Here is a 22057-nt window from a genome sequence, read left to right as displayed (position 1 = left end):
TATTGTTTCTTTAAGGTTTGCTCTTTGGGTTTGTTTGGGATTTTGTTTCATTTGGTTTGGTTTTTGTTGGGGTTTTGGGTTTGTTTATTTGTGTGTGTGTGTGTGTGTGTGTGTTTTGTTTGGTTTGGCTTTTTTTATATTGTACAGAGATGCTGAAAGAGACATATTTTTTTTTCCCCAGAAGCATATGAAAGTAGCATTTCCCACCCTGAAGCCTGCTGCCTGCAGGAAATACGGGCTCCTATGCTGTGCACAGCACAAGGCTAGTCAAGCTAGCAAGAAAGCTCTGCAGCAGCATGTACCCCTGACCCACTGATTGCAGATAGCAGGCTGCAAACAGCTAACAGCAGGAGGACATGTGCACGCCGTGGAGGGAAACGCGTGTAATCTTTCAGAATGAGTCACAGTTTACACGGATGAATAACGTTTGCAATGACAGGAATGCTGCCGTTTCAACAGGCTTGAAAGCTGAAATGAAAATGAAGACTGACAATCATTTTCTGGGGCAAAAACCCCCTCCAAAACAGACACCTAAACATCTGTGCCCAGTTATTCTGAAATCTATTTGTGTGAGAAGTAGCTCATTAAGTAGGGGAATGGCAGGGTGGCCATTGTGGCACCATTCGGCAAGAATATTCTGCACGGAGCTGACGGGGAAGAAAAAGATCCCTATAATTAAGCATGTGAATGAGGTTCTTCTTCAGCAGAATGCAGTATCCAAGAGCTACTGTGGCTTACTCTCAGATTCTTAATATTTTAAACATGACAAACCAAAAATGCCTTCCCACTGACTCCAAAATGTACCAACAAACACAGGAAAATGAAGATTTAAACCCCAGTGACATAATAATGCAGTTTCACTAAAAAAAAAAAAAACAACAAACAAAACAACAAAACCCACCAAAAAAACCAAACCAACCAAACAAAAAAAAACAACCAAAAAAACCCACAAAAAACTGGAAAGAGATCAACCTTTTATATAGTTCTTTAAATTTAGGAGCACTACATAGATGCTGCTTTTCTGACAGACCAAGATCAGAGCCAAGCTCCTGTTTGACAGCAATGCTTCTGAATGGCTTCTCAAACTTTACACTTGGTCCCTGGCTCTTTATTAAGCAGCAGCTTATTTTCATTCACTAATGAATACATTAGAGAGGCCTGTTCCTAACACCTACTAAACACCCCGTGGGGTGTTTCAGTAAGTGTGTTTTACAATAAGATGCACAGACACTGAACAAGGGTGAAAATACAGTACATCTCTTGGACCAGGCACACCCTCCCAGCAGGTAACTTACTGGTGTCAATGATGCAGTATGGGTGTCTTTAGGACTCACAGAATATCTTCCTGAAGGAGCCATTCCTTATGTACACCAGTAGCCTTTGTTTATAGCTTTTCAAGTAACTTTCAGCCTGTTCTATAGTGTTTCCATATAAGCCTTCTCAAATAACTCTACAGCTAAAATGTACCTGGTGCCCCTGAACCAACTGCTTTGTGAAAATCAGGTTTATTCCCGATAAACACACGTTCATTATTCTGAGAAGTTTTTCCTCTCTAGACTTAGCAATTTTATTTACTCAAAGCAAACATAACTGTGGCATCATGATTTGGATTTTCTCACTTGCATCACAGAAACCTCCAGAGTAAATAGCTAAGAGCATGTCCCTGTGGCTGTTGCACAAAACAGGCTGAGGAGCAGCTGCTTTTATCGGGGGCTTCTACAGCAAGTACAGAAGAGGAACAAAGGAGGTATTACTGTCTATAGTATACAGCTTTGGATATGAAATTCAGACAGATCTCCCCAAGGTCACTCAGGAGGACCCAGAAAACTGGTGCAGACATTCTTCATCTCTGGCTATTGCCATCAGTATGCTATCTCCCTAGGGTAAGGGCTCATGCAATGTGGCAGCATGACTGTTTCCTAAACACCAGTATATCCTAATTCCACAATATAAAGAGATGACAGTACCTAGAAAGCTACATCACCACATACAGAACATCATACTGAACATCCTAAAGTATCCCTCTATATGTATTGTTTTGCTTATGGACACATTACCTGGAATTGGTATTGTAAGAAAAATCAGTCTTCATCAAGACTCTATCACAGGCACTGGTCAGACACTGACTTCAACTACCCTAGGAGGGTAACGGATATCCAGAAACTGTTACCCAGCATGATGTCTAAATTTTCACCACATGAGATAACCTCAGAGCAAAGAAAATCTTAAGGCGATGTCATTGCTGTTTTAGAAAAACTACGATGCATTTGAAGGTCTGATTTTTTTCCCAGGTACTACACACTTCAGGATAAGGACTGATGTTTCCTTCAGACCAATCCAACAGTAATCGCACTGACTTTTCTCTGGAAACCACTTCTGTCTAGATTTTTCTCTCTCATCAGCCATCTCTGATAGTCATCTGATAATCCCTTAATGAACTAGGATACATTCTTTATCCTAAAAATCTGAAATAATAAAGTTTAGATCAACATTTGTAAAAGGCTCACAATCCAGCAGGTGTAAAATCGTAGATCTGCAAAATTCCTGTCTTTTCTAGCATAAACTTGAACACATGAATAATGACATTCTTTTTAGATCAATCCTAGTTTCAGCACAGTAATCCAAACAGCCGAATCCCTCTCTTCCCTTCTGCTTAACTCTGAAAGGGAATTTTTATCTATTTTTACCTGTAATTACTTATATTATTAAAACTTACTGAAGTTTTACACAGTTCCATCTTTTTTAACTCAGTAACTGTTTTTTCTTTCCTTTAAACCTCCCTCATTTTTAGCAGCTTATTAAAGAAACATATTAGTCATGCTTATAATTTGGAAATCCCACTGCCCTGCCAAGCAGTCTGTTGCTTCCGAAGAAGAAACAAAACACTTGTCTATACATACACAGATGTCTGAATCAAGGGAAAAATAGAAAATCCTCTGATAAAACCATGCAACAATGATTTTTCACATTTGAGGCAGGACCAAACATGAGTGGAAAGCGCTCATGGCAATAAGCTCCAATAACCATAAACATGTGCTAGCCATAGAAACAAATTACATAAACATCCTCACCTCCAACTGTTCTGCCTTTACCCTGTGTATCACCATGCTCGCCCCTCGTGGAAGGGTACAGCAGAACAGAGCTTGCTCGCGGGTGAAATTTCACAGGGCTTTTATATCAGTTTAAAATGCAGTGGGTGGGATTCAAATTGCAAGATTTCATACACCTACAAGGCAAATGTGTATTTACTGGAGTGAGCCCCTGAAGAGAGTGGATTGTCCCTAGATATGATCTGGGGCATGGACACCATTGTATTTAAGACTCTGGAGCACCTGTGGCATTAAGCATACTATTTTGTAGGGGTTTTGTTGTTTTGTTTCCCTCCACCCCAATTCAGAAGAAGCTTAAACAGTGAAAGCAGCATGTTACAGCCCACCCAAGTACTGGCTCTATGGGATGTGCCAGCATGCCTCACGAGGGACACGCAACAAGTGCAAAGCCTGCCGAGATGAGTGGGAGAGCTCCTGCGGATGAAGGCGGCCAAACCTGGCATGCTGCTCCTCTCACTGACGACATGGAGCAGCTCCAGCAATGAAGGATCCCTCATGAACGCCCACATTTAGTTTCAGAAGCAACTAGCTGGTTGACTCCAGGGAGAGCTGGGAATAAAGAAACATTCCTGCAGTGTGGAGAACCAAGGAGCAAGCTCCCACAGTGGGCTAGGGGGCTAAGTTATTTGACAGGAGAGACAAGGCAGACAGGCTCTTTTAGGGAATGATTCATCTCACTATAGAGTAGACGTCTAAAATAAGATCAGTCGTGCACTGGAAACATCCATGTCTTTCCATGACCTGCAAAGGAAGCCTGGAGGATGATCTCAGAAACACCGACACTGTAGACATTCAACACCACAGAAGAGGAAGCCCAGATCACACTATCATGCATGCCATGCTGCAGAAAAACTTTTATCTTTAGAGGAGTGAGCTTACTCCTTAGATGTGAGCCATCAACAACACTTAATTGTACTTTATTGTTCACAAGACTGAGTACTCTGAATATTTTATGTTTGGAGCAGAAATATGTGGCACAAGAAACACAAACTCCACCCCAAAGTGGAAGTGTCAATAGGAAAGAACAAGTATGCCTCAGCCTTGGCAAGGACCTCCTTGAGAAAGGCCAATTCGTATAGTTCCCTTTAGCTAAATGTAATTAGCATCACACAGAGGGCTCACAGATGTACACAGAAAAACATGCTGCACTATGCTGTTAATTTAGAAGTAGCAGGGAAACACACAGGATCAGTAAGCTGTAATTTAAAATACAGGCTTATGAAGTGACTATGACTAATATTTAAAGCTCCAAGTGAACTGATTTCTGACATGGCTGGCTTTATAGGTATCCCATCCCTGTATCACAGTATCACAGTATGTTAGAGATTGGAAGGGACCTCAAAAGATCATCTAGTCCAATCCCCCTGCCAGAGCAGGAACACCTAGATAAGGTTACACAGGAATGTGTCCAGGCGGGTTTTGAATGTCTCCAGAGAAGGAGACTCCACAACCCCCCTGGGCAGCCTGTTCCAGTGTTCCGTCACCCTCACTGAGAAGAAGTTTCTTCTCAAGTTTAAGTGGAACCTCTTGTGTTCCAGTTTGTACCCATTACCCCTTGTCCTATCATTGTTTGCCACTGAGAAGAGCCTGGCTCCATCCTCATGACACTCCCCCTTTATATATTTATATACACTAATAAGGTCCCCCCACAGTCTCCTCTTCTCCAAACTATAGAGACCCAGCTCCCTCAGCCCTTCCTCATAAGGGAGATGCTCCACTCCCTTAATCATCTTAGTTGCCCTGCGCTGGACTCTCTCCAGCAGGTCCCTGTCCTTCTTGAACTGAGGGGCCCAGAACTGGACACAATATTCCAGATGCGGTCTCACCAGGGCAGAGTAGAGGGGAAGGAGGACCTCTCTCGACCTACTGACCACCCCCCTTCTAATACACCCCAGGATGCCATTGGCCTTCTTGGCCACAAGGGCACAGTGTTGGCTCATGGTCATCCTGCCGTCCACTAGGACCCCCAGGTCCCTCTCCCCTACACTACTCTCTAACAGGTCGTTCCCCAACCTATACTGGAACCTGGGGTTGTTCCTGCCCAGATGCAGGACTCTACACTTTCCCTTGTTATATTTCATCAAGTTTCTCCCTGCCCAACTCTCCAGCCTGTCCAGGTCTCGCTGGATGGCAGCACAGCCTTCTGGCATGTCAGCCACTCCTCCCAGCTTAGTGTCATCAGCAAACTTGCTGACAGTACACTCAATTCCCTCATCTAAATCATTGATGAATATATTAAATAATACTGGTCCCAGTACTGATCCTTGAGGCACTCCACTAGATACAGGCCTCCAACTAGACTCCGCCCCATAGACTACAACTCTCTGGCTTCTGTCCTTCAGCCAGTTTGCAGTCCACCTCACTACCTGATCATCCAGGCCACACTTCCTCAGTTTAGCTGTGAGGATGCTGTGGGAGACTGTGTCAAATGCTTTGCTGAAGTCAAGGTAGACCACGTCCACCGCTCTGCCATCATCCATCCACAATGTTATTTCCTCATAAAAGGCTATGAGGTTGGTCAAGCATGACTTCCCCTTGGTAAAGCCATGTTGACTGCCCCTCATAACCCTCTTATCCTTGACATGCCTTAAGATGGCACCAAGGATAAGGTGTTCCATCACTTTCCCAGGGATGGAGGTGAGGCTGACCGGTCTATAGTTACCCGGGTCCTCCTTCTTGCCCTTTTTGAAGACTGGAGTGACATTTGCTTTCCTCCAGTCCTCAGGCACCTCTCCCGTTTCCCAAGACTTGGTAAAGATGATGGGGAGTGGTCCAGCAATGACTTCCGCCAGTTCCCTCAGCACCCGCGGGTGCATCCCATCTGGACCCATGGATTTATGGATGTCCAGATTGCTCAACTGGTCTCTAACCCATTCCTCATCGACTAAGGCAAACTGCTCCGTTGACCTGACTTCATCTGAGGTCTCAGGGGTACAGGGCTCTTGAGGACTGCCTCCGGCAGAGTAGACAGAGACAAAGAAGGCATTCAATAACTCTGCCATCTCTGTATCTTCTGTCACCAGGGCACCCATCCCGTTCACCAGTGGGCCAACCTTGCCTCTGGTGTTAGTTTTATCAGCTATGTATTTGAAAAAGCTCTTTCTGTTGTCCTTGACCCCTCTCGCCAGATTTAATTCTAAGGAGGCCTTAGCCATCCTAGCTGCCTTCCTACATCCTCTAGCAGCAGCCTTATATTCCTCCCAAGTGGCCAGCCCCTCCTTCCATGACCTGTAAACTCTCCTCTTCCACTTGAGCATACCCAGCAGTTCCTTATTTAGCCACGCAGGTCTCCTGGCCCTCTTCCTTGACTTCCTACGTGTCGGGATGCTCTGCTCTTGAGCTCGGAATAAGCAATTCTTGAATGTCAACCAACTATCTTGGGCCCCTTTACCTTCAAGCAGCCTTGCCCATGGGATTTCCCCTAGCAATTGCTTGAAAATGCCAAAGTTTGCCCTGCTAAAGTCCAGGGTTGCAATTCTACTTGCTATTCTACTGGTCCTAGCACACAAGATCCTGAATTCCACCATCTCGTGGTCGCTGCAACCAAGGCAGCCCTCAACCTTTACTGCTTCGACCAGACCCTCCTTGTTAGTGAGGATGAGATCCAGCAGCACTCCTCTCCTGGTTGGCTCATCCACCATTTGCATGTCTGAATTGTTTCTTTCCCTTTTTTTAAATTAATGTTACTATTATTTTCTATTCTTCTTTGCAGTTTGACTTTCTTAAACATAAGAGGTTTTCACTCAAGAAACCATATTGTAGAAATTGCTACATACAGTCCTACTTCGCATGTGCGTGGCTGTATTGAGAGAAAAGCAGTGGGTTCCCTCTCAGGCATCAGGCATTGGAAGTACCACAGGGAAATGCAGCTCACACCCAGCCCTGCAGCCATCTAAACTGAGAATTTCCACTCTTTAAAGATCACCTAGTCCAGTCCCCTGCCATGGGGTACATCTTTCACTAGATTAGGCTGCTCAAAGTAAATAGTCTTAGTCCCCCATACAGTACAGACCCTTGAAGGACACCACTCATTACTGGTTTCCACTTAGACATTCAGCCATCAACTATAACCTTTTGCATGTGTCAATCCAGCCAATTCCTTATCCATCTAACAGCCCACCCATCAAACCCACATCTCCCCAATTCAGAGGTAAGAATATTGTGGGGAGTCGTATCAATGACCTTACAGAGATCCAGGCAGATGACACCCATAGCTCTTCCCTTGTCCACTGATGCAGTCACTCCATTATACAAGGCCACTAGTTTAGTCAGGCACAACTTGCCATTGGTGAAGCCATGCTGGTTGCCCCTGATGACCTCCCTGGTTTCAGTATGTTTTGAGTATCTTCCAGGAAGATCTGCTACATGGCCTTATCCAAAGATCTGATGGTGGAACATTAGGCTGAGGAACAAAAGTTTTATGCCAAGATGAGCAATGTAACGCATACAGTCAGGCTCTCCTGTGCAACAAGGCTACTCACGGGGGTAAACCCTGCCTATGGAAACCAGTCCTGTGATAAGAGCGTTTTCTGCATTAAGAAGTTGGTATCTTAAATTTAAATGACATTTCAACACAACTTGTGTATGAAGAGTCCTAGTAACTAGAGGTGTTTCTATGTCTAGACATGTATGGTTTATTTTACTGAAGAGGGAACTAGGAACTAGGGAACTCTCCTCCAGCTCCTTGCTCTCTGTGCATCACCTCCTCCAAGCCTCTGCAGTGCAGGACACATTTGTCTGCCTGGGAGCAGGATGCAATTGCTCTGATGCCAATTTATGTAGCTCTGAGCATCACCCAGTGGGCTTTGCTCGAGCACAGGTCATCAGCATTTGTTTCCCAAGGCTGCAGTTTGCATCAGAAGTAAAACTCTTATGCTTAGCAGGGAAAAAGGAAAAAGCAATGCACCTTGAATGCAAAGTTTTACATTGAAATGAAAATGCAATTCCCATTAGGAAAGATTTGCACCGCTGCATGCTAATTGAAACCGAGGGAGTCTTTACCCTTGTAGAGAAATCAGTCTGAACATGCATACATAACAATCCCTCTAAGTCAGCAACTGCTAAGTGTTTCGTCTCTGCTCTCCCTTTGTTAATATTCATGTTTATTTTCTGCTCCTTTTGCTTCTGATTTCCCATCTGATGGGATGCATTGGAGCCACACACATACAAATGATAGCTCTTGTGCTTGCAGGGGAACTGCTGGCCTAACCTGCAGGAAAGCCACACCAGCAACCTCGATGCAAAACACCAACAACATTGATACCTTGGAAGGCTCAGCATTTCCCATGCAAAGCTGATGCTCAAGCTCTGTCCAAATCTACTTTTAGTTTTGTGTCTTCTCCCCAGACAAGTGTCTCATAAGAAAAGCATATGCAGAAAAAATGGATGCTTGGCACTGACTTTAAGTGACAGAATTTGTATCACATTAAGAAGAAATGGCTTTGGAAAAACAGAGCGCATTCCAAAACTAACATGACACAGCCAGATCTGTAGAAGAATTTAGGTGACTAATACTCCATTGAACTCAAATCAAAATCCCAACTTCCACAGGAAATGGGCACCGGGAACCAGTTTCCCAGGTCTAAATTAGCCACTGTGGACACCCCTGCCATAAATTCACTGGTAAACCTGGGCTTCAGCGACTAATGTACATCACCCTGGCTAGAGGTTTGTGACTTACAGGAAGCACGTTTCAGAACACTTGCCAAAATACTAATTTGTAGGCACTCATGAATTTGGAAAGCATTGCATCTAATTCATTATTTGCATAGCATAATTACCATCCCTCTCTACCACTGAGGAATAAATCCACAGCAACTAAAGGAACTGGAAGCTGCAGAGGTAGGAAAGGGCAGCATCGCACCAGAGTACCCCTCCTCAGACCTTCGAAGGCCACCAAAGTCTTGACAGCTCTGCCATCAAAATCCCAGCAACATCAGGGAGAAATACACATTTATTAAAAGAGATTGATTTTACTCTGCTAAGAGACACATGGCTTTGAAAACAACCAAGTGGGATTTCTTTGCTGTGTTAATAAAATAAAATAAATAAATTGGGCAGCAGCATTCCAGTGCTATCCACAGGCTGACAGCATGATGATTTATATCCAATGGAGATAAAACCAGGAGCCAGAACCGACTGAAATTTATAGAAGCAAATTCTTAAAACTGCTTAAGCAGTGTGATACTCAATCAGCTGAATTCTTTCCAGTGCCTGCATGTCTTTGCCAACACTTAAGGATAACAGCAAGAAAGAGATAGAGCAACTACTGGTCACCGCTTGTCAAATCCACCCTTCAGCTAAGCAGAGGCAAGACCACAGTTTCAACCTGTATCATAACTACTTTAAATGAAGCGCTTTAGTTGAAAAAAACACAGGACATGTCACAATCCGTACAATAGGTAAAATTAAAAAAAGCTATTTTCCTCTAGGTTGACTTCATTGCAATATTCAAACCACAGCGTACAACAAACAGAATTCATCAGTAAAATCTCAGCTAGCCAGAGAAGCTAAGTTTATTTTGTGCCAATTCCAGCACTCTGTGATTTACAGATAGAAATGGCTCTTGCAGCCTATTCACAGACTTCAGTAGGCTTGGCCTGAGGCTAAGAACTGGGGAAAAAGAAAGTGCTTTAAAGTAAAACCTCATACCTTCACACAAGTAAGAGCATTTCACACTTGTGCAGCTTTCTTTCTCATCCAAGGGGACTGCAAATGTCTAAACAGAAATTGTCCACCACACCTTCCAGTCTAAAGAGAGATTTGAAGATCAGAAAACCCCTTCTCCTCTATCCAGGAGGACCTTCTATGTCCAGAGAGCAGGAGAGGGCAGTACATAATGTAGGCATCTATAATATCATAAAGTAAGTAAACTTTAATGCTTATCAGTGGGTAAACTGAAAGGCTGTGTGACTTCTATTTAGATTTAGATTTCACAGGGATTTAGATTTCACAGTGTAAAACCTAAGATACAAAATATTCACAATAGACACCTAGGAGCTTCCACCCCTCCAACCCACCATCAGTTCACATACTGAGTTTTACTGGATAGCCAGGGAAGACTTAAAAAGCCAAATTTTACTTCTTTCTCCTTAAACTCCTTATTTCATACAAGCATTAGTTAATAAAACAAGGTAATGGAGCTCCACAGAATGAAATGTATATGAGCTTTAAATGTCTTTCTTGGTTTTGATACGATTATGGATTACTGCCCTTAGTCTAGAGCTATGTAAAAGTCTTCCAAGCAAAATAAAACAGTGTGTTGGGCAATTAGCTCCCCATGTCTAGAAGGGAAACGACAGCTGGCTTACAAGTTGTTAGGATTTTAAGTCCAAGATTTAAAAAGAAGTAAATCAAGCTCATTTCAAAGCACATGATTTTGAAACACTTTTTGCTCATGACAAGTATAGACCCAAGTATAATAATCCTGTGGAGGATGGGCTTGGCCAAATATGCACCATCCTCTGTAGTGAAGGATATTTTCCAATGTTTTATTACTAATTCTGAGCATTACAAAGAATAGAACACCGATCAGTTATGTGGTTTGACCCTGAACTCCTGATGTACCCAGAAGTCCCACAGAATTCCTAATGAATAATAATTGCAAGATCAAACCATTAATAAAGACATCTAACTAAGAAGAAACACTAAGAAGATCAGCAGCAGCCAATTGACACATAATTGCTTCTTGTTTAATCTTCTCAAAAGAGCGAGGGGAAAGGAACAAGATGGTGTTGCTTTGCTTTAGTCAGGATGAAACCAAGTTCACTTTGAAAGCTTCAGTGCTGCAGAACAGCCATCAAGGAAGTCCAAATAGAAGCACAACATCAGTATTAACAAATTTCATTGTTCCTTTGGGGCTTTTTCAGGCAGCTTCTACCCTGCAGTGTTCGTCTCTAGGATAAAACAACTCTCAACTAGCGCTGTCAACTCTGCAGGGAGCAGGAAGGATTTCAAACTGGTTTTTACCATTTTCAGGCTTCTAAGTGGCACGTATTATTTAACATTACACGCCATATCAATAGACATTACCATCTCTTTCCCCTAGCATTTCAAACACTGTCTCTTTGTAAAATATGAAAGAGGATGCTAAATAAAGAGCACTGACTTTGAAGCTCCCAGCTAATCATCTGAGTCAGCCAGCTGCTAGGAGAGGAATGAGGAAGAGGGCTGGGGATGGATGGGGCAAAGAGGGGGAGGTTAAACCAGCTAGAGCAGCTCTATAGTGTTAATGTTCACTGGTTCTAACACCATTTTCAACTGCACGCATTTCCCTACAAAGTCCAGCTCCTGGCACATCACCAGTATTTGCTTCTTTGCTTACTTTCCTTCTAGGTTAATCTTCCCCAGCAGACCACCCTGTCACACTCACACGAAAAATAAAACATAGTGACTTGTCAGTTCATCAAAACCAACAGTGACAACACAGAGCACCCACTATTTTAGCAAAACCCCCAAGAGAGATGAGGTGCCTAACTGGCCCTTTGAAGAGCTTTCCTTGCTAGGCTCTCAAGGCCCACAAAGTTTGTCTTCCACAGCCCAAGAAGGGCAGAAGGTTCAATTCCTTCAATCTGCAGGAGACACAGAGTCAGTCCTGGATACAGCCCAGAATGTTGTCACTTCCAGATAAAGCTAAAGCAGTGCACCAGAAGCTGCACCTGAAATCTATCAGAAGATGGAATTCAAAGCAGACATCAGCAGATCACTTGTTAAATGAGCTGTTGGTCAGCAATTTCTGAAACAAGCAGGTAAACCCAGATGTTTTCCATGTAAAATCTGAAGTAAGTGGCTTGACCTGAGAATCCTAAGACACTTCAGAAATCAATGGCTCACAGAGAAGTCCTCCTGGTCCTATATTCCCAGAGACAGGAGAATCCCCATTGCATGTTGGGGAGAGGTGGCAGCAGGAAGGACGTTCCTCATAAGAGTCCCCCAGATTTGGGATTTGCAGAGCCAAAACAGCTCCATGGTACTGATTTTCAAAGAACGCTGCAAAGCCATTTTGTTTCTGACTGCAGAGCATACAGAGAAGACTTTGGTGAGGAGCAAGACTTCTGTGTACATGGTAACAGCTGCTGGAACTATTACATTTATCATTCCACAAAGACATAAGGAAAGATTTATTTATTGTATTTACACAAGTGTCAGGGAGGACACAAATTATAGGGAGGATTTTTAAAGTGCTGAAAAAAAAAAAAAATAAATTAAAAAGAACGGATAATAACCACCAAGGGGTTCCCCTCGGAGCCAGGCCCAGGACTTGTGCTCAGGTGCCAGCAGTTACCTGAGAACACCTCGTCCACCCACTCCCTGACAGCACAGTCCAGTAGCACCTCATAGCCAGCGCCTTTCTTGATGGCACCTGAGCCTGATGGCACATCTAAAAGCAAGACTATTGAAGACAGGACAGAAGATCAGGCAGGGGGAAAGACATGTCACTGAAGGTCTAAACTCTTCTACTTCATACTGCATAACCAGCTGGGAATGTTTCCCATGTTTCCACCATTCTGCTCATTAAACTGACCCAGTCCCTACAAGCAAGTTCAAAATCATGGCTTTCATCTGTCTGCTACCCGAGGGATCAGTCCACTTGCGCACATGGTTTCTATTACTCTTAAGAGACATGCTAACTCAAAATAGGACAGTGTGTCATCCTGTCACTGTTGTATACAGAAACACTAACATAAACAACAGTGAATAATACATGTTATGGATTCCAAGATATACAGGCTATACCACAATTAAAAGTAAAATCACATCAAACCTCTTCTTTTCCCCCTTTTACTTGTCCCATTGAAGTGAATGCCATTGGGTTTTAGACTTACACAGCATGGAAGGTCTCTGGACAACGGTTGATCATACACAAAAGCATCTTGGTGCATATCTGCTAGCTACAGAAACACTTGAGTTGATTAAATGACTCACACCCATCACACACAGCCCTGAAGCACTGAACAGCTGTCCAAGACAAACACAGATCCAAGTTAATATTAGAACAAGAGATAAGAGGGGGCTCTGTGGATGCCACGATTAGTGATGGTTTGCACAGACTTTCTCACCTATGTGTTAAGTCTTTTATCTAAGCTGGACCATGAGTGACAGCCATCACTGCCAGGCTGCAGGAGGACAGCATGGTCTACCACAACAAAACCAAACTGCTTGTGTGAAGACTGAAGGTCCCTCACTAATGCTATCTAAATCTCTAAACTTGTTTTGTAAGAGAAGTGATGCACTTGTCATGTTGTCTGTACAAGTCTGCAAGGCAGCTGTTAGAGGGTTTTGTTCTTCACCGCTGCATTTCAGTACTGCATCCCTTGTAGGGGATGTAGTAGGGATAGGTCCCTACTACATTCACTGGAGTTTTGCTCTGGGTTCACACCAAAGGTCCACCAGCTGCACATCAGTCTGAACTGTGCCCACAGTTCAGTAAAAGTGGCATGAGAGAGATGCTTGGCATGGTAGCACCTACTCTGCAGCCTTGAAGCAGACACACAGCTCTGCTGACTGCCTGGCTGGATGGGTAAATGTTGATGGAAACTGACTGAACAAACTGGGATGAAAACCTTACTAATGAGGAAGTTAAATATTTGTCTCATAAGAAGGCAGCTAAAGGTCAGAGATGTAAAGGAAAAACCCTAAGTCTTTCTGGGAGAATTTTACTCGTCCCAGATCTCTCTTTCTGGCCTCTTTTCTCCCCAGAGGAGGACATTTTAGAAAACAATGAAGCAAGTTTGGCCACCTTGAGAAAGAACTGCTTGAGCAAGCAAAGCTGCAGGTTCAAAACTGTCCCCACTTCTATTATTTCTAATATAAAACATGAAATGTAATTAAAGGTTATTTTTGGTACTAACTATGCTCACTGTCTTCAATGCTGTCAAAATTTCCAGCTTTCAGGGACTCTTGCTCTTTTCCCATGACAAGACTGTGACTTACTGTACAACTGGCCTTCATACCATGGCTCGCCTCTTCCCACCTCCTGCTCAACAGCTGCTTTTGTGCAGAAGACATCCTTCCTCCTCTGAGCACATATGTGCACAGCATGTGAAGGCAGTTCTGCTTGTTCACTACTAGTAAGATACCAGCAGTACACCAGATCACACAACCCAGTACCCCATACACAGGCAACTGCGGAGAGGTTGAAGAAAGAGGTGAGAGTAGAGGATGTAGTTACTGAACTGCTGCCCTTTAGTGGGACACAGAGGCCATGGCCACTGCTGCTCAGCCACTCTCTGAGCATCACTGTACAGGCAGAAGGGCAGCGTGGGTCACTTCACAGCAGTTCCATTCAACAGTTCAAGCTGAAGACAGCAAACAGGACTAGATCAGTATGGGGGTTTTTTTCCTGTTTTTTTCAGTATGTATTTTTTTCCACACCTGCTACCACAGTTGTAAAGGATTCTTGTTGTGAACAAGGCCTGCGGACCAGCTAGCATGGTTCAAGAAAAAGATGTAACACCTATCATGGAGCAAAGCTTCTGCAGAAGAAATCATCACCTTGGTCCTTGTTTTATGTCCTTAAATAGGAAAGCTTACACACCCTGAAAAACAACTTTTCTGTGCCACAGCTATCTAGAAAAAACTGTTTCCCTGCCTTTACATGCTGAAAGAAATCCTTGAGTAGGTATTTGAAAGAAATACATATTATTGCATATAATTAAGTCTCATAAAGCTGTAATGGCTTTCTGAAGAATAATATTCCCCAGCTGCCTCTCAAAAATTCACAAGGGAAGAAGCTACTTTTACTAACTTAAGTAAAAAGTGTGTAAGAATCAAGGTTATTCTAAGCAATCATTTACCTCACAAGTCTGCAAGTGACATCATTGTCAGAAAAAACATTACCACCTCCTCTTTACAGTCTGCTATAAACATATTTCATCTGCAGTTAAAATACAGTGAAAGTCGAGTATTGCTCTTGCTTGGCTACCTGGAAAAGGATTCCCATGCTTGGGTACCTTCTGCTGTATCAGCTGTCCCCACTTACAGGCAGAGCTGGCCCCCCAGATCTGCTTGTATGCTGTTGAAAACTGCTATCAATGAAAGTTCATTCTTTTCTTCCAAACACAATAACTTCTCTCAGTCTGTGCTATTAGCCTGAATATTTGAACAAAAAACAACCAAGGCTGTCGCAGCTGTTCCCAGGGTACTAATGGTCTGAAGCCACAAGTTCCTACCTTGTGCTAATCTTACAAGCTAAGCAACTTTGGGTCAGTTTATATTTGGCAAGAGACCTCGAAGAGCTAGAGAGAAAAAAGCTGTCAAGTACCTTTCCTTCCTCTGGGGTCCACTAAGTCATCACAGGACAATTATGGTGGGGTCTGCTCTCTCTGGTGATGTATTAAGCCAGGGCAACGATCACTGACAGTCTTTAAAGACCCCATTCCTCTTTTTATTACATTGATGTTTGATCATTGTTCAGTCCAAAATCCAGTTTGGCTAATCACACTGTACCTGCCAGACTGCTTCTCTAATTGCAGAGCAGATAAATGTAGACAGAGTGACCGCAGGAGATTGACTGACTCTACCTCTCTGCCCTGAAGCCCAACTAAGAATACCTAAACCTCCCCTATGTAGACACCCAAAGTTCACATTTTTCTAGGGAGTCTTTCCACTGCTTACCCAACTGCAAAGTTAAAAGTTTTTACTAATATTTTGCCCCAAAATTAAGCCAAGTACTTCTTGTCCTATTTGCAGTGGGCATTACGCTCCTCAAAAAAAGCCAGTATTTTTTCTTTCTAAGTTTGAAGAGTCTCGGCACATTCCTCTCAAAACCTACTATTCCCTATTCAAAACAAGTACCAGTTCTACCTGGCTTTCCTGCAGGCCTCTTAATGCCTTCTTCCTCCCATTGAGGCTGTCTCCAGTTTGCCTACCTGTTATTAAAGAAGGTATCCAGAAGTAGGCACACTCAAAAGAATAAGCAATGTTCAGCTCTTCAGCATTGCATTCGTTCGCAACAGAATCACAACTGCAACTCGCGCCCATCCAAGCTAGGACTCTATTCACTCCTCACTACAGCATTTGGAGAACAGTGCTGCATGCTGTAAATCTTGTTGTGTTTGGTACATACGTGTGGTGATGGGAATAAGCTCTGGATTTAAATTCACTGGGAGAACCAAAAGGCTGCCTTGACCCATGCTGCTGCCCAAGCAGCTCCCTTGCTTTGGCTCAGCCTGGGCAAGCCTGCTCCTTTAAACACAGTCCAATATGACTCACCGCACAGCTTCCAAAGCCCTGTTGGGTTAAACATTGCTGTAATGTTAAAACATTGCTCCAGGCATACATAATGAATAAACTGTTATAAAAGTTAAGTCCCAATCCAAAACAGACCAGACATACTACACCATGGGATACAGAAAGACAGGCGGATACATTTGACTTCAGAATAAGCAAGTTTCCTCCAAGAATTTTGGCTCCTGCTCATCAAAAGGCAGAGTAATTTCCTATTCAACCTTATTTTTGAAGACATGAAGTCAGCTTGAAAACACTGTACATACAAATAGGCAGTTAAAACACCTGATGCATTTTTTTTAACCAGATTTGTAGAAAAATGAAAAAGGACTCTTTGCATAAGCCCTACATATCTCTGATATAAACGTAAGTAGCACTGTCATTTTTAAATGAAAAACTAAATGTAAAACTTAGGTAAAATCTTACAAATAATGTAATGTTAAATTGCATGAGGTTAATTTAAACCTGTCCTACTATTAACTGCCAAACAGCTATTCCGCCTAACCTTGAGGATCTGACTACAAAATAATTTGCAGATTACAATTACACTGAAGATGAGACTGTTACCAGTCACTGCTGCAGAAAAGCAGTAACCACTTGGAAAGTGTTCCTATTCAAAGGAAAACAAAACCTTTAATCCAACAAGCAACAGCAAAAGACAATTAGTCTATATTTATAAAGAACCAAAATACAAATGTATACACGTGTAACACCTATAAAATACAACTTGACAAGATTTTTCTGGTTTAGGCAACAACATCCATGTTTCAAAGTATGTTATAAGCCCGGACAAACACAAATGGTCCAGCAGCAAAACCCAACTCTTAGCTTTCAATCTCTGAAAACAAATGTTTTTATATCCCTAGATAAGAGATGAAAGAGCATCCAAAATAACACCAGGGTAATTTTGGCAGTATACTGCACTCCCCACCTTTGGACAGCCACAACATCAAAGTGCTTTCCAACCGGTATTACAATTTTCAAACTAAATTTCATAATTTGCTTGTTTTCCAGCAGGCTTTCTGAAGACACACCAGCAGCTGCAGCCCAGCAGCCCCATGGATTTCTCCAAGCTTGGCTTACAGGAGTCCCTTACTCCATAGCCCCGCTACAGCCATGCAAAAATCAAGACCCTGAACCTCGGTTTTTAGGAGAGACATAGCCACAGTGCTTGCTTCATCATTAAGCAGAACTGCTTGAGCTTGAAACACCTGCCCAGACTAACATTGGCCTTTTTTCTTTCCTGCATAACTATATAAAACTTCCCTCCCCCCCCCCCCCCACCATGGAAATAAATCTGTCCAGAAGGCAAAGGACTCCAGCTTCTCTTAACCAGACTCTTGGAGACAGCTCCTCCTCATTTCAGGGCACAAGAGCCAACATAACCTTGTTCTTGCAATCACTGCCATAAGAATTTGCTGTTTCAAATTCCAAATGCAACAATTTATTTCCCCCCCCCCTTTTTTTTTTTTTTACCATCACACCCTGCAATGACATTTTAAAACTCACTTCATGTGTCTGCAGCCCTACGTGGGTGCAGATCTCACTAATACCTATTGCAAAAGCAGGTAACGTGGCAAAATTCGTGCTCCATGTAGATGGAGTTTTTATCTGCAGCATGTGTTACCAAACCAGCACTTAACACAACCAGACCTTAGAATCACAGTTTATAAACATAGTTGGCCATTTTATTAGCAACAACACAGTTTTAAGCACTCCCACAAAAATACAAATAGGATTACAAACTTCCACCTGCTTTACATTTGCAGCCCATGTAACTCTTCCCATTCTTCAGATGACCACCACAGGCTCTCAGTGCCAAATTTTGTTTATTATTCATCAGCAAGAGCAGCAGCATCTGCTCTTTGGTAGGCTCCATTGAGAGCAAAACAGCTGGGAGCAACACAGCTCCCAAAAGCACAAGAAAAGGCATCTCCTGCAGCTCCCAGAGCTGCCACATTGCTAAATTACTTTATTCCCTGCTGCTTTCAGTTCACTTTTTTACGCGTGCCTCTTAAGGCACGAGCAGACACTTGTAACCTCAGTGATCAAACCTTCCCATCTGCCGCACAGCCACTCACTCTGCTGATGGAGATTTACCAGCAGTCAGAAGAAGCACACATCTACACAGGCAGCTCCCTGCAGATGCAGGGGCCATTTGTGGACCAGTCTCCATCTTTTCCATCCTGTCTGGGCCTCCCTCCCACATCCCTCCCTTGGTGCTGATGGCTGTTGTTTAGCCAAGCTGCTTTTCCATTACTGCTGTCTTGCTGGCTCACATACCACAACACACTCCAACACCACCACCATAATTGGGGGGAAACGCACCTGAAAGCCTCTGCACACTTCAGAAAAGGACTGACAATGCTTTATAGACAGAAGACACTAAAAACATATAAAACCCACAGCAAAAAAGCAATCCCAACCCAGTACAGCACGTAAGATCTGCATAAGGAGCTAGTCTCTCTCCCCAAGGGAGCATTTACACACACCAGCACTATATTTATATTTTGAAATGAATCACTCATCACTTTTAAGCTATCATGCATGATCACCACTTCCACAAGAAAAGAATGGCAGTACTTAAACCACTTCTCCTTTATTTTCCCATCACTCTTCCCCCCCTACATTTCTATTTAACAACTCTATTTAAAAAACAGGAACTTCAGGAACACCACTCCCATTATCCCCAAAGCCTTATCTTCACTATAAATAGAGTTTTCTTAGCCTTAAGCAGCATACTGAAGTCAAATAGCTAAATGCAGAAGACACCTGATGATCTCAAGCTTAACCTGGCAACTCCACCCTGTACTACATGTACTAATACTTTTCACTTGGCTTAATTAGTGGGATTCAAATGAGACCTCAGCAGTAACGTGCCCAATACCACAAACCACAAACAGCAGTGATGGTTCACGTGCTTCACCTGGCAATGCACCAATATGCACTGTGGGCTTTCCAGAGCTTCGAACTCTCCAACATCACAGTGCTCCCAGTTCTCCCGTATGATGAGCAGCCTCTCCTGATGGTAATTTTCCACTAGGATTTCCTCAAAAATCATGAAATAAATTAGGATATGCTTTACTTCCTGTTTGTTGAAGCCATACTTAGCGCGTTTTCAAGAAACTGTCTGAATCCACATGATCACAATCTTTTTCCCCCATTAACGCTGAAATCCTGCTATAATTACTAACACTTAGAAGTTGCGCTTCAGGAAAATACCAACTAATGTAACATTGGCAACAAAAACCAACACTGCAAGATCTAGATGCCTCAACATGGTATCAACAGCACAGCACATTGGGATGCCACAAAGTCGTTATGCTAAAGAAATATGGGACAGTGCTGTCCTCATCATTGCTGCAGTGGTGCAGGAAGCGAGGGAAGTAACGTCAGGTTGGATAGGGTTTGAGGAACCTGGTCTACGGAAGGTGTTCCTGCCCATGGTGGAGGACTGGAACTGGATGAGTCTTAAGGTCCCTTCCTTAAACCCAAATCATTCTGCAAGTCCCGGATTATTTCATTTCTCCTTGTAAAACTTTCAGGAAACCAGGGACAGAAAATAGCACTTTCATTTTTCCATCGCAGCTTCCCACAGAAGATCAGGTAAATCTGCAACTCAAACTATTCACGAGTTTATTGTCCATCTCCTCTTTACAGAAGAAAACTAAACTGCTAAGGGCACACAGGCAGGGAAAAAAAAAAAAGAAAGACTGGCAAATGAGCCCCATGATCATCAGACATTTGCTCAGACAGTGGTCTGGATGATAGCAAACAGTCTCTTCACCAAGGGAGTCTGAACAAACCCAGATTAAGCTTCAGTTTAAGGATAGGAGAAAGCTTAGCCATTGCACAGAAAATCAGGATTATTCTTGTCAATGCAAACATCAGAGACTAGAATTATTAACTATCAGAGATTGTTATTGACTTTCACCAGGAATGTGGTCCCATCTCTAGCAAAATCCCATTTGTTCCTCTTCACTGTCATTGGAGCTTCCTTAAATATCTGCACATCTTCACACAGACATTAACTACTGCAACCTGACAGCGGGACCTCAAAACAGGTGACGAAGCTACCCTTTCCTGGCCTTTGAAAGCTGGCTCTTCTCCCCCTGAAAGACTGCAAAGAAAACTCAAAAAAATAAATATTTTAATCTAGAAGTGATTCCTAAGAGCAGCACCTGTCAAAACCAAAGACAGCATGGAGCCTGCTGCCGAAGGCAGCATTCTGCTTCTGGTCACACATCTACCTAACTGGGGGGGGAAGTCAGTACCGACACTATTCACTCTTGCTGAACTCTAAATGTCAGTGACAGTTCTCGTATCTCCAAAAAGCTCTACAGTCATAACCATGTCTGAACCTAGTCACAGGTCCATTTACCAACGCATTAATTCTCATGCAGACCATGCCTTAGAAACTTTTCTTGATGGCTTTCAGTGAATGAAATGGAATTTGGATCCAGGAATGCCAAGGGCTCATCCCAAGCTTGCTTATGTTGGGGTGCTTCACCTGTTGACCTAGTTTGGTGACTCCAGGTCTAAGTTACCTTTCCAGACCGAGGTCTTGTTCAGCCCCCAATGCAGCAGCACACTCCACCTTTCCTGCAGCTGAGCAGTACAGCTCAAAACAGATGTCCTTACCACTGACAAGATGCCTTCCTAGGGAGCCACCATCACATCGTCTCACCATACCAACGCGCCCCAACGCCCTCTTCTCGGGTACCAGCGACACCTCAAGAGGCCACATCTGCGAAGCCAGGCTCCTACACTCGGGTGTCCTCCAGCGGCCACCAGTCCAGCTCTGGCCGGGGCGGCACAGGGTTCCCAGGAACCAGGTCACCCCCAGCATCTGGGGCCACACTGCGGGTGCTTTCCCGTTCTCCCCACTCCCTCCCATCCCGCCCTACCTTCCTGCGGCGGCCACTCGGGGGCTGCAGCGGGCAGCAGCCGGGCCCGACGCTGCCCCGCCGCCCGCTCCTCACGTACGTGACCCGTCGCCTGCCCACCGCCGGGTGCTTCTCCGTGCCGCGGGCCGAGGGAGGCGCCCGCCCCGCCGCTGCTGCTGCTGCTGCCAGCCGAGGCTTCTCCTCCGTGCACCAGGATCGCCTCATGCCCAGCTGGAGGCAGAGGAACAGCGCGGCAGAGAGCAGACAGAGGCGAAAGGCCGAGCCTCGCCACAGCGGCCGTTCCTTGGGCATGGCGGTGGGGGCTCGCCCTGCCCAGCCCCCGCCGCAGGGATCATGCCGCCGGCGAGCCGGACCCCGCGGCCGCAGCTGAAAGTTGGGAGACCCCGCCCCAAGCGGGGCCGGCCGGGGAGGGGCCGCGATGCCCCTGCTCCAGTGCCTGCCATGGTCCCGGCGTCGGTCTCTGTTGTGATGGGGTGTGGGTCGGTGCCTGGTCCGTGCCGTGTAGCGTGTCACACCTGCGTGTCACTGGTGCACGCACCCCGAGCCATGCTGCCCTCAAAGGCCCGGCTGAACAGACGACATCTCTTACGAAGTTTTCTATCAACCCACCTTTATAGTATGGAAGTGTATTAACTTGTTAGTATGTCTGTGTTCCCATTATACACTGCAGTGCCATGAAGTAGTGGAATTTTACTGGAGACTTGTGTATTGTCCATGCTTAAGTAAAGCAAGCTAAAGGACAGCCTGGCCCTGGAAGTAAGGACTTTGTTTCATGGGAGATTAGAGATGTCCATGCATGCTAATGGATACGCC

General features: G+C 44.1%; 1 protein-coding gene across 1 annotated transcript in view; it reads right to left on the bottom strand.

The window, feature by feature from the left end:
* METTL24 (methyltransferase like 24) overlaps positions 1 to 21535 on the bottom strand; it is a gene marked incomplete at both ends in the record, with an annotated part of 48151 nt that extends 26616 nt beyond the window's left edge. The window contains one exon of the mRNA XM_080615495.1: positions 21245 to 21535. Coding sequence (XP_080471621.1) covers positions 21245 to 21535 — 291 coding nt within the window. The remainder of the gene's footprint in view (positions 1 to 21244) is intronic.
* Positions 21536 to 22057: the final 522 nt, after the last annotated feature.

The sequence above is a fragment of the Psittacula echo genome (assembly GCF_963264785.1).
Source record: "Psittacula echo genome assembly, chromosome: 4".
NCBI classification, from domain to species: domain Eukaryota; kingdom Metazoa; phylum Chordata; class Aves; order Psittaciformes; family Psittacidae; genus Psittacula; species Psittacula echo.
Note: the sequence above shows the minus strand (reverse complement) of the source record. Positions and strands in the feature narration are given on the sequence as shown.